Consider the following 16,688-nt stretch of genomic DNA (forward strand, 5'->3'; position numbering starts at 1 on the left):
GGTAGCCATTTGCTGGATTGGGGTGAGCTGGGAGGTGGCAGGACTAGTTACAAGGCGGGTACCACAGCTCACACAAGAGGGGAGCCCAAAGAGACCAGGCAGAGGGTCCTGCCAGCTCAAGGAGCCTCCCACCACATGCCCAGCCACCCCCAACCATCCTCACGTCCCCAGAGTGATTCTGCTTCTTCCCCTCTCCAGGGCCCGCCAGGAACAGAAGGCCTCCCAGGTCCCCCAGGCCCAGCTGTGAGTGAGGGAGGAGGCCGGGAGATGTGGACATGGGCCCCTGTTTGGCCCACCCTGGGGTCTGAGGACAGGAAGACTGGGATTCCAATTTCACTTTTCTCTGTGGTGACAGGGTCCCCGAGGAGAGCGAGGACCTCAAGGGAACTCAGGTGAAAAGGGAGACCAGGTGAGTGAGGCTGGGACCTGGCTGGGGTGCAGGGATGACTGGTCCTCCCAGAGCCTCACCTGCTGGCCCATGGGCTTGAGGCTGCCTCACCCTGTCACTCTTTCCACCTGGGCAGCCAGGCGGAGAGAGGAGTGACACCCACACTGTCCCTTGCATCTTCTCCTAGGGATTTCAAGGCCAACCAGGCTTCCCAGGCCCACCGGTGAGTAAAGACACAGAGCTGTTCTGTCTGCTGTGGGAGGGGAGGGGCAGGCCTGACCAGGCTGGGCTTGGGGAGGGGAGGGAAGATCAGGGGAGCAACAGCCTGGGTGGCCAGGCCTGATTCCAGGAAGTGGGACCTGGAGTTGGGGCTTCCTGGGTGGGCCCAGTGGGCCAGGCAGATGTAATGAGCACCGGGTGGTGTTTCTAGGAAGTAAAAATCCATCCCTTGACAGCAGTAGGATGTGCACGCAAGAGAAAGAAGGGGTGCTGCCCACTGTAGCCTGCGTTCACTCCTGCCTGCTTTTCTGTTAAACCCAGGGTCCTCCTGGATTCCCAGGCAAAGCTGGAGCACCTGGCCCACCTGGGCCCCAAGCAGAGAAGGTGAGCAGGACCCCCAAGGTGGCCAGTCTTGGATCTGAGCCCTGTAGCCTCCATGCCGTGTCCCACCCCTCACATCAGGCCCCGGGGAAGTTCAAAGACAGAGTTCACGGCATCAGAACCTGAGATTGCTGGACACAGAACAGAGGCTATGGCAGGCCAACGGTCCTTGGATGGCCCTGGGCCAGCATGCCTGCTGGCCTCTGAGCAACCCTGGCTCCTATCTGCTGGGAGAGGAGAAAGGCTGATGGAAGGTGGGGAGGGGGCAGAGGGTATGGTGGAGGCATACACCTGGAATGTGTCAGGCCATCCTTGGGCCAGCCGGGGAGGAGATGTACATCTGAGACCAGGAAGCCCTGGAGGAGGACACCAACCTGGAGGGAGACGGGCCTCTCCCTCAGACAGCCATGCTTAGGTTGTCCCCAAGGGCCCAGCGAGGGCAGAAGGAGCCTGTTGACAAGTGGGGAGGGGCAACAACCTGGGATCCTCACACTGGCTGCCTCTTAGTTTGGCTTCATGGATTTTGGAGACACAGCTTTGCTGTGGTTTGGGGCTTATATCCCTGTGTCACCGAGCCGCTGGCCTCCCTCGATGTGATGTGCTGGCTGAGTGGTGTAAATGGCCCCAAGATTGACTTCTGAGCTTAGGGTGGAGGCTGAGGCCCAGAGGGAGGGCAGGAGACTGCAGACTTGGGAAGCTTTTTCTTTGAAACCACAAAGTCAACCTCTCACTATACAGGCAAGGGGCATCCCAGGGCACAGCGTGTTGGCAGCTCCAGCACTGAGACTTGCCCCAGCTCAGGAGAGGCCCCAGCCCCTCCTAGCCTCCCTGAGCCATCAGTCAAGGTTGGGCATGGAGATCACCAGCTCCCTTCACCTCCCTTCTCTGTGGAGGACCCAGGAGGCAGCTCCTGCCCAGGCGGGTTGCAGCAGAGAATCCCAAACTCTGGCCAGTGGTTCTCTCTCAACTCCCAGTGGGGTCTGATATTGACTTGGGCTGTGCTGACCCCTTCTGGTGACTGGTGGCATTGCAATGCCCCCCCAAGAGCTTTTCCCTCAGCTAGGCAACCCCCACAGCCACCCCAAGACACCACCCTCTCCCCACTGGGGAGCGCAGCAGTCCTTCCCTCTAAGCCTCTCGCCACCCCCTCTTTCTTCAGTAAACATTCCAATTCACACATCTGTTCTCATCACCTCCCTGCTCTGAACCACCAATGGCTCCCCAGTGCCTCTAGCAGAGTTTTGAGACTTAATTTTGTAGTCCCTGAGCCTTTTTCCACTCAAACCTCAACCTATAAAACAGAAGGAATCTGAGCTGCTGTGGCTAAGACAAGGATAGGGTCCTGGAGTTCCACCTTCTGGGTCCCCACTTCATTCCCCAGCTTCCAGGGTCCCCCCAGTAGCCCCCAGAGCTCTGAGAAGTACAGTTTGGAAACCACTTGCCTATTTGGTGAAGTTTAGCGTGGCGTTCAGGCCTTCAGTCAGGCCGTGGCTCCCCCAGCCTCCTCTCCTGCCCTGCCATCCCGCAGACGGAGAGCCTGGTCAGTAGGTGTGTGACCATCTCCAGATCTCCATCTTTCTCCCGAGTGTGGACTATATCTGTTAGGTCAAAACAGAATGAGGACTAGAAGCCAGAGGTCCTTGAACCCTGGGCCAGGCCTAGTCTCCGTGGGTGGGGCCAGGCCCTGCTGACTGTCGGGGTGCTGCTTTCCAGGGCAGTGAAGGGATTCGCGGCCCAGCAGGTTTGCCTGGTTCCCCCGGGCCACCAGGACCCCCTGGGATTCAGGTAGGTGTGTGCCCTCAGCCTGGAGGGGAGGGCTGTGTGCATGTGTGTGTGTGTGTGTGTGTGTGTGCGTGCGTGCGTGCGTGCGTGTGTGTGTGTGTGTGTGTGTGTGGTGGGGGTGGGAATGGGGTGAGGGGCAGGGAGTCGGGCTGGGTCAGCTCTCCCTCCTCCCGGGGCCCTGACACAGCCTGTAGAATCGCCTTTTTCCTGTCTCTAGGGCCCCGCCGGCCTGGACGGTCTAGACGGGAAGGATGGCAAGCCTGGCTTGAGGGTGAGATGGTGGCCAGGGAGGGCAGGCACCTCTTCCTCTCCTTCTCTAAGAGCCAAAGCCAAGGGAGCCCTGGTGAAGGGAACTGAGGTGCCCCTCCCCTTTGTCGGGGGATGTCCACTCCCCCCTTGCTCTCTCCTGTTGCACCCTCCCCGGTTTCTCAGTTCAAACGGCCTTCACCAGGCTAGACAAGCTGGGGCTCACCAAGGCAGGACAGTGACATTTTAAATAGAAACTCAGGCAACTAAAGAAACTAGGCTGGCTTTCGGAGAGAATCCGGCTGCAGACCTGGAAGGCCTTGAGCAAGCCCTTCTCCCTGGGAGGAGTTTTGCGGGGATGGGACCATGGCAAAGGGCATCAAGATCACTGTCCCCCACACTGAACCCAGAAGAAGGAAAACTAAGGCCCAGAGAGGCCTGGGATTCTCTCAGGGTCCAAGGCAGTGAGAGGTCGAGCCAGGTCGATTCCTCCTCTGCCCCATGTGACATTGCTGCCACGCTGGGCTGGCCCAGGGAGGGCTGGAGCAGGGATGGCAACGGTGAATGAGTTGGGTAGAGGCTGGACAAAACCCCTGCCACAATGTCTGGTCTCTTTCCCTAGGGGGACCCTGGTCCCGCTGGCCCCCCTGGACTCATGGGACCCCCGGTAAGTTGAACTGCAGGAAGGGGCTGAGCCGCTGCAGTCTCAGCCTGGGTGGGTGGGCAGCTCCCATCCTCCAGACCCCGTGCACCAAGTCATGACTGGATTGGTTCCATTTGTTTAACCCGAGGAAGGAGGTTCTGGGAGAAGCCTCTGATTGAGGTGAGGGACGTCATCGCTCCTTGCTTTTTCTTCCAGGGTTTCAAGGGGAAAACTGGACACCCTGGCCTCCCAGGACCTAAGGTAAGGGTGACTTCTGGAGAGCAATCTTGTCTGCTCTCTTCTTTGCCACCTTCTGACCTGAGGGCACCAGAGGGACTGTGGCTGGAGATAGATAGGATAGGTGGCAGGGTGCCTTTGATGAGGGATCCATTTGGGGTGGGTTTCCCAAGCTCTGGCTGCCCCTCTCTCTTCTAGGGTGACTGTGGCCAACCAGGCCCCCCTGGTAGCAGCGGCCGGCCTGGCGCGGAGGTAAGGTGGGATATGTGCACACAGTGGGCTTTCTGAATCTGGATGCAGCTGCTTCCTGCCACTCATGCCCAAAGTGGCTGCCTTCTCTCCTGGCCTTCTGGGGCAGAGTTTCACCCAACACTGCACATCTCCCTCTCAAGTATTGTAACTTGTCCCCTCCCAAGAAACAGCTGGGCCACTCACCTACAAGGAAAGCATGCTCCTCTGGCCATTGGCATTCCCACCTCCCTGCTCACCCGTCTCCCATCTAAGTAGCCACAGGTGTGCCAGGCAATCTGTGTCTGTGTCATCTTTTTTCTCTGTCTCCCACAGGGTGAGCCTGGTGCCATGGGACCCCAAGGACGACCTGGCCCCCCTGGCCACATTGTGAGTTAAAACTGTTTTTGTCTCTGTTTCTTGGAATGCTGGGAAGCCACTGTGGGTGGTGGTGGGCCAGTCACTGATGGCCTGAAAGAGCGCTTCCCTAGACATAGAGAGCTACAAGGGGCTGTGGGCTCACCCGATTCAGTGGTCCCAAAGCTCTCCGCCTCTTGTTTTCTGGGCACATCCCTGTTCACTTATGACAAAGGGCATTCGGTTAGTCAACAAATAATTATGGAGCACCTGCTCCCTGCCAGGCACTGTTCCAAGCATTGGGGCGACAGCAGTGAGCAAGACAGACAGGCCCCCCCATCTCATGGCACTTCAAAGCAGGCACCAGACTGGTGCAAAAGCATCAGGCAGAGGTGATATTACAGAGGGGCCAGGAGCTGGCTTTGGAGAAGGGACATTCAAGCTGAGGCCTGAGGAGTCCAGGGGAAGAGCCCAGGGCAGAGGGGTCTGCTGATGCACAGGACCAAAGCAGCGAGAAGCTTGGTGTGTCTGAGGAACCCTGGGAGGTCTGCGTGGCTGGAATGCCATTTGAAAAGGGTAGAGAGTGGGGTCAGAAAGCTGAGCCTTGAGAGGGACACTAGGACATACTGGAGGCCCTCAGAGGTGCTATCAGGAGCGTGGGAAAGACGTGCAGGGAAGTGGTGGATGGGTGGCTGTAGTGGAGAGGGGACTCAGGATGGATCTAGGATGTGCTTGGCGGTGGCGGTCTGGGGCAGAGGCAGGGTGGAGTGGTAGAGAGAGCAGTTAAGGACGACTCCTGAGTTTGGCCTGGGTGAGGTAAGTAGGTGGTGTGTTTACGAGATGGAGAGACTCGGAGAGGACATTCATTAAGCAATAATGAATTTCCCATCTACTTTACTCATCGGTAGTGCAGATAGCTGCCAATTGGTGCCTTTGATCAGTGTGACGGCACCAAGCTGATAGGGCTCCAGGGACAGCGAATACACTGGCATTTCTTGCAGCCCTGTTGTGTGGCTGCATAATCTCCAGGAGGCTTTTAGAAATGTTAAAAATAGTTCATGACCAAAAAAAAAAAGGATTTCTCAAGTCCCCGTCCATGTTTTAATGTACCTGAAGGGGTCCAGAAGCCCTCTACTGGGGACCCCAGATCTAGACCAGTTCCTCCTCACATTATAGATGAAAGGAGTCTCACACTCTGTATTGTGGCCCCAGTGGAGACTCAAGGGACAGGGGTCAGGCTGTTGGGGGGAGGAGGTGTGGGGCTCCTCCTCCTGTTCCTGTATGTGAAGCCCAGGTCCCTTGCTGCATGAGAGTTCCAGGGCTGGACATTTCTATCCCAGGAGTCTTAGATGAGTGGAACAGAGGCCATGGCTTCTGGAACTTTCCATCTATGAAGGTGGATGAAGGTGCTCTGAGAGAGAACTGAGTGCCCTGGGGTTCAGAAGAGTCACTGTGACCAGAGAGGTGACATTTGAGCTGTGCCTCAGAGACAAGGATGTGGATCATCAGAGATGGGACAGCCCAGCAGGAAGGAGCATTCCTGGGGGTTCCTCACTGTCCCAGGGTTAGAGGGTTCCAGGAGACTGGGCTTGAGTGCTGAGCGCCCACCCTTCGCCCCCTGCTGTATAGACCCCAGATCCTGGTCTTCCTTCCTCCTTAGAATAGCAGGAAGTGAGGCTGCCTCTGGGAAAGCAGGGGTCTCAGAAGACACCGCCAGTAGTTCATTCTCTTGGGCCCTTTGCCTTTGGCCTCTGGCTATAGCGCCCAGGTGTACCACTCAGTGGCATTAGCTGTGAGGGTCCTGTGGGAAGGGAAGGGTTTCAGGAAGAGCATGGAATGGGGCAGTTTGGGCCTGCTCGAGCTCTCAGCCCTCTGCCCCTCATCTTGAGAGCCTGTTTCCATCTCACTGACTCCATCACTTCTCTTTAGGGGCCTCCAGGGCCTCCGGGTCAGCCAGGTCCAGCTGGGATCTCTGCAGTGGTGAGTGACACTTCCCATCGCTCCTCCCTCCCAGGAGCGTTGCCCTGTTCTGCTGTGGGTTCCTTCTGGAGGTATCCAGAGGGATGGAAAACAACTTGTCTGCATCCCCACTTCTGCCGTCTGCCTTACCTACCTCCAAAGATCCCCACTCTGGGATGAGGCTAGAGCTTCAAAGGCTGGAGGCCATCCCAGGGCCCTGCTGCAAATTCAGGCAGCACCCCTCTTCATGTGGGGCCTGGGAGGTGGGGACATGGTCCCTGGTACATGGTGGACGGTCTGCCTCTGGCTTGGTGGGGTCCACTTCTACCCCCACCCACCATTCTCCTTCCTATTCTCTAGGGCCTGAAAGGAGACCGGGGAGCCACTGGAGAAAGGGGCCTGGTGGGCCTCCCAGGTCAGCCTGGCCCACCTGGACACCCTGGTCCCCCGGTAAGACCCCTTATTTTTATAGCACAGGTCAGAGGAAAGGGTCAGCTGACTTTGCCAGTTGGGCTCAGCTTTGCACACCTGGGATCTCCAGGGGAGGAGAGGCGTTAGTACAGCAGGACCACAGCAAGGAGCCCGTACCTGGGACAACTGACACTGGGAGTGACAGGCCCTGCTAGCCAGTGCACACAGGTCACTGCCTCTGAAGATGCGCCACTGACCTCATGCAAATTCTTCAATGAGTTATCAGACAGAGGAGACTCTGTCCCTGTCCCGCCCCCGCCCCCGCCCTAGGGATGCTTGCCAGCAACCACAGAGTCTTTGAAAATGTCAGGAACCAGAAATGCAGTGCTATTACTGTAACTTTCTGAGCTCCTCAGAAACCACAACATGGTCTCAGCTCATGTTTAGCACTGAGTGATGCTATATTGGTCACAGACCATGTGCTGAATGGTGAGCTCGGTGCTTGATGCACATTTTGTCTTACTCTGTATGGCAGCCCCACTTAGTGGATCTGGTTGGCCCCGTGTTACAGATGAGGAAACCAAGGCTCAACCAGGCTAAGCAGGTTGCTCAGAGTCACACAGTGGAAGAGCTAGACTCCCACCCTACTTGATTCTAGATCTTGAGTCCTTAGCCAGTCTGCAAATATCCAGACAAAGTGACCCACATCAGCTGGAACTGATTGCTAGTCTCTGGGATGATCGCCTCTAGGAGACAGGGACTCAGGTCTCCTAGCCACCCGCCTGGCCCCCGCCGGCCCATCAAGTTCTTTCCACCATGTGGGCTCTCCTTCAGGTAGTAGTCACAATGACCTGAGACTGGGGGCCTGGGATGGGGTGGATGAGTCCAGTTAGTATAGAGGTGGCAGTCAGCCCATGTGCCAGGACAGCCTAGGTGGCTTCTGCTGCTTATTCTGATTCCTGCCAAGGATCTTGGGCAGGTCCTTCCCTCAGGAGCCCCCAGAACCCCAGAACTCTATTACTCACTGTGCAGTCACAGATTCTTTGTCCCTAGCAGCCCGCCAGAAGGCAGATAGGCAGGGGGTGGGCAACCTCTCCTGTTGGGGAGGGAGCTGGCTCAGGCTCATCCTGGCAAATCTCACTGAGGACAGAGGCTCACAGTTCATGGGTTCCTTCAGCAAACATTTACCATATACTCAGAGGCAGGGAGTGTGCGAGGTGCTGGGATCCCAAGCGAAGAGGCACAGTCTGTTCTTCCCTTGCAGAAATCAGTCAAGGAGGCAGCTGGGAGCCATCAGTTGGGCTCCCAGACCAGGCTGGAGTGTAAGGCATCAGAGGGTGAGGGATGCAAGATTGGCACCTCTTGGTGGAGTTGGGTGTGCCTGGTGGGCAAGATGAGGTTTGCAGGGTCAAATTGGGTCACAGCTTATCACATGTCCATTGCTCTCTACTCCCCAGGGTGAACCCGGTGCAGATGGTGTGGCCGGCAAAGAGGTACTGTTATGCTGGCTCCCTTACCCTTGGGAATGCTGCTTGGCTTTCTCAGTTCCCAGCTTGCCCTGGTCCCTCCTTATTCGTTCAGTCAGCACTCCCTGCGTGTGCAGACCATCTCCAGACAGAATCCATAGCCATGTCTATGGATTCAACTGAGATTGAAATATTCAGGAAAAAAAAAATTGCTGGACTGACCATATGTAGATTTTTTTCCTTGTTATTATTCCTTAAACAATACAGTATCCCAGAATTTATAAAACATTAACATTATCTTAGTATTAGAGGTAATCTAGAGACGATTTAAACTACATAGGAAGATGTGCGTAGGTTTTGTGCAGATACTACCCTATTGAATACAAGAGACTTGGGTTTCCACAGATTTTGGTGCCCAGGGGGGTCCTGAAACAGTCAGTCCCCTTTGGATTCAGAGGAATGGCTGTATATAGGGAACTGGTAATTCTTGTTGCCTTGGGGGAGAGGAACTAGAGACTAGGGGACAAGGACAAGGATGGCAGTGAGTCTTGTTTTGTGCTTTTTTTTTTTTTTAACCCTGTAGCTGGTCAAAAAGAGACAGTAATGAGAACAGCGTTCCCTGGGCACCAGGTCTTGCCGGGCCCTCCACTGACTCAGACTGGCCCTCTCATTCTGACTTCTTTTCACTTCTTTTCATCTGTGATGAGGGACCCAGCTAACAGGATCAAACAAGGCCATGCCCCAGGGGACATCATTCTCCCTTCCAGCTGTCAGCCCCTCTGTTGGCAGAGAGACTGTCATCTCTTCTTACACAGAGCCCAGCTAGATGCAGCCTGGGGCCTGGGCCAGTGAAGATGACCTTTTCATTGCATTGACCTCCCCAGAGGTCTCAGAGATGCTGTATAGACTTGACCCCTGACCTTTGGTTTCTTCTAGGGACCCCCTGGAAAACAGGGACTCTATGGCCCTCCTGGTCCAAAGGTGAGTGGGCAGCAGCTGGGTTTGAGAGGAGTGGCTCAGGTATGAATCAAGCCCAGCTCTAAGCTATGATGTTAGCTACAGAAGGGATATAGGAAGGCCAGTGGGCAGAACTGGGAGCAGCCACACCTGTGAGTCCACCTCATATGGGCCCATTCCAGGGTTCTTAGCTGTGGCTGGGGATGGAAATCTCTGCTCCCTCTCACTCACATTCAAGCCCCTTTTCCTGGCCTGGGATAAAAAGAGGCCCTTGAGCAGCGGTGCTCCCTGCAGTTCAGCCATATTGACACTAGAGTAGGGCAAGTTTTCTACTTTTCTTTTTGTTTTTTTTTTAATAGAAGACTGGACACAGCACTGTGGGATCTGGGGCTGAGAAAGGCCATGTAAAGAACAGGGGCATTTCAGCTGGGGAGGAGGTGTGCCCTGGGAAGAGATGAGGGAGGGCGTCCAGGCAGGGAGAACTTAGACAGTAAGGCAGGATCAGAGAGTTACAACCAGGGAGGGCTGGCTGGAACTGGAGGGCAGGAGATGAGGCTGAGGAGCATGTCATGAATGGCCTTGAGTGCCTGGCAGGGAAGTGGGGTCTTTATACCAAGGGCAGTTGGGAGCCACACCATGAGAACTGATTTCTAGAAGGGTTAGGGTTAGCGTTAGGACTAGGACTGCTCTGGTGACAGTGAAGCGGAGTAGGGAGAGATGCTGGAGACCTGGTGGGAACAGGGAGAAGAAGGGGTGGATTGCTGAGACATTGTGACACAGTCTTGGTGATGGCTGGTAATGCTGGACTGTGACTTCCTCTTCTCGTAGGGTGATCCAGGACCTGCAGGACAGAAGGGCCAGGCAGGAGAGAAGGGAAGATCTGGCATGCCTGGCGGACCTGGCAAGAGTGGCTCTATGGGGCCTGTTGGGCCACCAGGTCCTGCAGGAGAGAGAGGCCACCCTGGGTCTCCAGGTCCTGCGGGAAGCCCTGGATTGCCCGGTGTGCCTGGCTCCATGGTAAGGAGAGGCTGGCAGCTCTGGGCACTGTCCCAGAGCAGGCATGTGGGATGGAGCATGGGTCTTTTTGGAAGCTCTTGCTGACATTCTGCAGGAAAGAGCATGACTCCCTCTAGGTGGTTCTTAACTGCATGGGGAGGGTGGGGGTTACAGGTCCCTCTCCCCAGCCAACTATGCCCAGCACAAAATACTTGAGTACCATCTCAGGGAAGGTAGGACTTTGGATTTAAAATCTGTGGGAGGATTCTGGACCTTTACCCTCCTTTATTTCCATAAAGGCTGCTCCCAGGAGAGAGTGTAAAATTGAGGCAGGTTTTCTTCTCTTCCCTCAGGGAGACATGGTGAATTATGATGAAATCAAGAGGTTCATCAGACAAGAGATCATTAAAATGTTTGATGGTAAGTGGCAGCCGGCTGGGTGGCAGTGGAGGCCACTTGCCCTTCCCAGCTACTTCTCCACCCAGCCCTGGCCTCCTTTCCCTTAAAGCTTCCATGTCCTCCCCTTCCACCGCCCACACACTTATAGGCCAAGGGGATGACAGACATGTGTTCAATTATCCATCCGACCTTCCTTGTCACCTGCTCTGTTCAGAGATAAAAGGATTCCCTCCTGCCCTCCTGGTCTCTACTTGATCAAGGTGGCCGACAAGAAAATTGATTTCAAATGAACCTGCAGGGAATGATTCCTAAACAGAGGGGCAAGCAGCAATTGAAAGATGGCTGCTGTGGTTTATTTTAACTTTTCATCCAATGTTGATGAGCTGGGGGCTGGGGGCATGTGCACGCTGTCCTGGGGGGGCTGGGCATCCTGCTTGGGAAGCATGAGGAGCAAGGAGTCGACTTATTTTGAAGCCAACAGTGAACCAGTGAAGAGTATTGGAGAAGTGAGATGCTGAAATTAGATCTGTGTTCCCTAAAGATCTGGGACCAATCCCCATGTTCCTTGTCCTGATGTCCTTTGGAGAAAGGCTGTTCCATATTGGTGCCATGTCTATGGCATTTGTGATCTTGAGTCCCTGGAGCCCCCTGTGACCTGCCCTGTCCTTTCCTACAGAGCGAATGGCTTACTACACCTCCAGGATGCAGTTCCCCATGGAGATAGCGGCAGCTCCTGGTCGGCCAGGGCCGCCAGGGAAGGATGGTGCCCCAGGTCGGCCAGGTGCTCCAGGATCACCCGGACTCCCCGGTCAGATTGGCAGAGAAGGACGACAGGGTTTGCCAGGAATGAGAGGTAGTTCTGCCCTCTGGTTCCCCATGGGCATATGCAGCCTTCTGGGGGCTGGCCTGAGCATTGTATTTGTATGTGTGTTTCAAGGAATCTATCATTTTTCTGGCTCAGAGATAATCTTATTTCTCTTGGCCAGGGTTGCCTGGTACCAAAGGTGAAAAGGGAGACATTGGCATTGGCGTTGCAGGAGAAAATGGTCTCCCTGGACCCCCAGGTAGGAAAAACCAGCTTTTGAGTTGATGAATCCAGAGCCAGCAGAGGTCCCATTTCTTAATGTTCCTTCAATGACAAAGTGTGTAGAACTCCAAATATCGACAGGCCAATCATCCACCATTTACAGCAATGTCACTGTGTTAAGACACTCTGCTAGGGGTGGAAAGAAAGACCCAGCTTCTGCCCTTAGTTTAAGCTGAGCTAGCTTGATGTAGTGGGAGAGAGCTGTATACAGTGGGAGTCAGGAACCCAAGTTCAAGTCTTGCTCGGCATCCTACTGGCTGTGTAATCTTGAAGAGGTCACTTAGGTCCTCAGCGTCGCTTTCAAAAATGCAGGCATGGCAATGTAGCCTGAAAGAGAATAGCCAAAGTCTGATGACCTGGCTCTGAGGTCCAACTCTATTACTTAGCTTGAAGTGCAACCTCTCTGAGCCTGTGTCCTCATCCACAAAATTAGATAATAGTTCTCTCCTCAAGGAGCTGTTGTGCAGATTCAGTGACTACTGCATACAAATCACCCAGCCCCCCGCATGGTCACAGAAGCTCTCAATAAAATGAGCCAGTGGTATCAATGTGAGGTTCAGATCAGGTCTTCACAAAAACAAGTTGTGACTTGACAAATATGCATCAAATGTAAATATATTACTAATTATGACCATTATTTCTTTTCTTCTTGTGATCTGGTCTCCTGATTTCCCTTCTGTGACTCTTCCCTCCCTAGGTCCTCAGGGGCCTCCAGGGTATGGCAAGATGGGTGCAACTGGGCCGATGGGCCAGCAAGGCATTCCTGGCATCCCTGGTCCACCAGGTCCCATGGGCCAGCCAGGCAAGGCCGGCCACTGCAACCCCTCAGACTGCTTTGGGGCCATGCCAATGGAGCAGCAGTACCCACCTATGAAGAACATGAAGGGGCCTTTCGGCTGAAATCACCACCTGCCACAAGATGAAGGACTTCATTGGGAATAATTGGCCAAAGCGTTCAGGACTCTGTGATAGGTTGTGAATGTTTGTGTGGTTGATGTTGTTATTGTTAATTGCTGTTAATATTTTTTTTAACAATAAAGAAACAAAACTATCTGCAGTCCCACTTGCAGTGGGATTCCCCTGGTGCTGCAGCCACATCTCCCTGTCATCCTCTTCTTCTCATTTGGTCCCAGAGCCACAAAAACGTCATTGTCCATGGTCAGCCAAAGGCGTAGTAAGGTGCTGTTGCATAGGATGTCCCCAGCTTAATTTCCCTCTCCAGATGCTTCTGGTTTATCCTTTGGTCCTCTAGGCCTGTGTCTTATCCTCATGGCTCACTTGCTCCAAGTTGGGGATTTGCTCATTCTTTCCTCCCAAGGGAACCAAAAGCAGGTTTGAAGACCCCACTTCCAGCTTGTAAAGGACCCTCCCTGTTTCTTTCCTAAGGAAACCAGTGTGTGGTACCCCACCCATCCTTGCCCACCCTCCTCACTTCCTGATCCAGCTGGTATCTTGGGAGGTGCTACCCAGTGCTGAGGTGTGTTCGTCCACCTGGAAACCCTCCCAGGCTCTTCTCCATGCTCTAGTAATTCTGTGATTAGAAATCCTGGCCAACAGGAGAAAAGATAGGTTCCAGCCCCTGCCTAGGCAACCAGGGACTGCTTCTCGGAGAAATGAGACGGAACCTCCTGCCTATCCCAGTGCATGGCTCTGTCACCAGCTCTCCAGCTGCAGGCAATGACTTTCTGGACTGCAAATGGCATCTTTTGTTATTTGAACATGTGTGGTTCTTTTCCTGTACATCTTAGCCTAGGGCTTCAGAGACAGCCAGGCTGGATCAGTGAGAAAGGGTCACAGGCAAGCCACCATCAGATCTAAGCTTGTGGTCCTCAAAGTCCAATTGGGGCTTGGTGACCCATCTGCTGTCTCCTTCTCCGTATGTAAAAAGGAAAGGAAGAAAAAAAAAAGAGTGAATTGAACATTATAGAAAGTATTCTGTCTCAAGCTTCTTCCTTCTCTACTTTTCAGATCGCCTGTCCTGATGGGCTGTGGCTGCCCTGTGAGAAGGCAGCAGGGCACGGCCAGGGGACTTCCAAAGAAAGCTTTTTGACTGGCCCCAGATTTGGGGAAGGTTTATTCAACTTGGATAAACTTCAAAGGAATGGATCACAGAGCAGGCTCAGAAATGTACTCAAAGTCTAGATGTTTATCCAAACTGCCTGAAGCCCTCAAACCGGCTGTCAAACCTCTCCAGAGCTGGCATTGCCCGCACATTTCTGAGTATTCCCTTCTCTGGTTGGGCCCCAGATTCCAGGAGACCAGCCTATGGATGGCTTCAGAACCTTTACCCTATTTTTTTTTTTCCTGTCAGGGACAGAGGTGTGCCCGTGGCCAGAGGAATGAAATCAGGCAGACAGACTCCTGAGCATGCCTGAGCGCCTCCTAGGCTGTTTTTAGATACAGGAGGAGTCGATTCTTTTTTCATCTCTCACCAGCAATTCTCAGTTAACCTTGGTTCTAACAGAAAACATTAAAAAGCAAATACATCATCTTTGCATTGAAGTATCAGCCAGGTTTTGGACAGTGGATGAGGACAGATGTTAAATCACTCCCACTAGAAAGCCAGGCTCCACTCTCAGCCCCGTCTGCGAAACAAACTGATGATGGAACTCAAGATTGGGAACACGTTGGCGTGAGTAGAAAGAGAGGGAAGCCAGGGCCAGCTGTTGAACTGAGCAGGTTGGCTCTGAAGGCCAGAGGGGGAAACTGCCATATGGAAACATCAAACTCATCCCCTTAGAGGGTCTCCAGGGAATCGATCCTTATAAAGTAAATGATGTTTCCTTCGCTCTTCTTCCTGAGTCAAATTCATGCTGCTCTTCAGGGACTCTACGACAGGCTAGGTTTAAGCTTTCATGATTTGAGTGCTTGTCTCCCCGGAGTTTGAAATTGCCGTATTTTCTTGGACCATGAAGAACCAGATGGGAAGCTGAATTTTATAGTCTCTTCTTCTGTGGTCAGCAAAAAATATCTGTGGATCTTGCTCATCAGTTCAAGAGCTGGATAAGCTGAAGGGAAAAGAAGGAGGGGCACATGCCTCCTACTTCTCTAAGGCAGTTTTGACACATTCCTACCCTGTTATTCTCCCATCTTCATTTCCTAGTCTATTCCGGGCTTTTAAGGCAACACAGAGATCATTCAGATTGACAAAAGTCTAACTTCTCACTTTGTGCCAGGAAATGTACTAGGCTCTGGGGATCCAAAGGCAAACTAGACACATATGTTTCCTGTCCCCACAGCGTCTACAGGGAGACAAGACAAAGTAGGATGGTGGGGCAGGGGTAAGCATTGCTTGGGGGACCTGTCCATGTCTAGACAGAGAGAAATGGGTCCAAGCAGAGGGAACAGCATGTGCTGTTCAAGGTCTAGAGATGGCTGAGCACAGCAGGCTGAGTGATGGGACACAGAGCAATATGGTTGCTCTGCTGAGTGTTTGCAGGGGAGAAGCCACTGATGGGTACGACACAAAGGTACGTTGACTCTGGTTTGCTGATGGCAATGTGAAGAATGAACTGGAAGGTCCTTAATTTGAAAAAAACCTCTGTTCTTTAAGATGGAGAAAAGGCTGTTGCCTATTTCTTCTGCAAAGAAAAAAATCCCAAATTCACTGCTTTCTGGAGTTTAAATATTTCTCTTTCACTAATATTTTCTTCTATCACCACAATTCAACAGAATCTAACTAGACTCCTTCACATGTGGTCTGTGAACCCCTTATGAGATTAGATCTTGGTTGTTGCTGACCTGAATCATTTATGGGAATAGAATATATCAAGGTCCTCTGGTTATGATCCCACAATGGAATCATAACCAGAGGACCTTGTTTGGTTCTGTGGATATCCAACTAGAATTTAAGTTTCAGAACTGGATCTAGTTGGAGTACAAAGAATTAACTCCATAATCATTTGCTGGGTATTGGCATTCCTTCTCAGTAAGCCATACAGGCGTGTGAAGCCCAGCCAGGAGGCAGCAGGGATGACATCTCTGGGGGAGGCAATATTTTCCAGCGGATGGCCTTCCATTACCAAGCTCTGTCTCACCTCTGATGGGTCAACCACAGGGCTCCCATGATCTCCGGAAGGTACTCTGTGCTCTACAAAGGGATGAAATCCAAGTTTCCCCCTTTGGCTGAAACTGAAACAACAACAGGAACACCCCCACTCACCTCTGTCTGCCTCAGGTAGTTGAGGTTTTAGAAATGAGTTGATTGTTTTTCATTCTTTGGAAGATCCTGATCTCTCTTTCATCTAGTCCCCTCCAAAATAAACACACCTGGGCCTGCTGCAGGTCCTCAGAGGCACAGTCCTGGGTGTTGTCTTTGGCTGGTGTCTGACTTCTAACTGCCTGACAGAAGACTTGGCTTCCTCTGGCCCCCCAACAGAAAGTTCTACTAAGCCTTTTGCTTGGCAGAGGGAATGGAGGCGGGGAATTCTCATAGGCGGTGGATCCTCAGCACCTAGAACAGAGCCTGGCTAGTGCTAGGAACTCAATAGGCTAATGTGTTTGTGGAATCATGAATATGCATCATGCTATCTCGGTTTGTAGGTGTCACTATTCTCTTTCTGGGAAAATATCCCCTACATCTTCAGTCCCATACTTCAGAACTTCTTTCTTTCTGATATTTTTTGGGGGGTTCTAGGGATTAAACCCAGGGGTGTTCAACCACTAAGTCACATGCCCAGCCTTTTTTATTTTTTTAGTTTGAGACAGGGTCTTGCCAAGCTGTTTAGAGCCTTGCTAAGCTGCTGAGGCTGGCCTCTAACTCCAGATCCCCCTGCCTCAGCCTCACAAGTTGCTGGATAACAGGCATGTGCCACTGCCACTGCATCTGGATCCACTTATCTTTTTCATATTAAGGAAGTCACTTAGACTTGCTGAACTTCAGCTCTGCATTATAAATGGGTGATAGTATTTAGCTCAAGAGACTGTGGCAAA

At 53.0% G+C, this 16,688-nt stretch overlaps 1 protein-coding gene across 5 annotated transcripts in view; it reads left to right on the forward strand.

The window, feature by feature from the left end:
* The window catches only part of Col16a1 (collagen type XVI alpha 1 chain), a 47,638-nt gene extending 34,892 nt beyond the window's left edge, over positions 1–12,746 (forward strand). For 4 of the 5 annotated variants that reach the window (XM_076860867.2, XM_076860868.2, XM_076860869.2 and 1 more), the window contains 19 exons: positions 199–243; positions 356–409; positions 576–611; positions 929–991; positions 2,702–2,773; positions 2,988–3,041; positions 3,639–3,683; positions 3,876–3,920; positions 4,095–4,148; positions 4,461–4,514; positions 6,411–6,461; positions 6,801–6,890; positions 8,309–8,344; positions 9,254–9,298; positions 10,103–10,291; positions 10,624–10,690; positions 11,346–11,522; positions 11,656–11,733; positions 12,454–12,746. In XM_076860867.2, coding sequence (XP_076716982.2) covers positions 199–243; positions 356–409; positions 576–611; positions 929–991; positions 2,702–2,773; positions 2,988–3,041; positions 3,639–3,683; positions 3,876–3,920; positions 4,095–4,148; positions 4,461–4,514; positions 6,411–6,461; positions 6,801–6,890; positions 8,309–8,344; positions 9,254–9,298; positions 10,103–10,291; positions 10,624–10,690; positions 11,346–11,522; positions 11,656–11,733; positions 12,454–12,656 — 1,458 coding nt within the window. In that variant the 3' untranslated portion in view covers positions 12,657–12,746. Of the gene's footprint in view, positions 1–198; positions 244–355; positions 410–575; positions 612–928; positions 992–2,701; positions 2,774–2,987; positions 3,042–3,638; positions 3,684–3,875; positions 3,921–4,094; positions 4,149–4,460; positions 4,515–6,410; positions 6,462–6,800; positions 6,891–8,308; positions 8,345–9,253; positions 9,299–10,102; positions 10,292–10,623; positions 10,691–11,345; positions 11,523–11,655; positions 11,734–12,453 lie in introns of those variants that run through there. The other variant, XM_076860870.2, reaches the window with a different exon arrangement.
* The last annotated feature ends 3,942 nt before the right edge of the window (positions 12,747–16,688 follow it).

The sequence above is a fragment of the Callospermophilus lateralis genome, chromosome 7 (genome assembly GCF_048772815.1).
Source record: "Callospermophilus lateralis isolate mCalLat2 chromosome 7, mCalLat2.hap1, whole genome shotgun sequence".
Classification (NCBI taxonomy): domain Eukaryota; kingdom Metazoa; phylum Chordata; class Mammalia; order Rodentia; family Sciuridae; genus Callospermophilus; species Callospermophilus lateralis.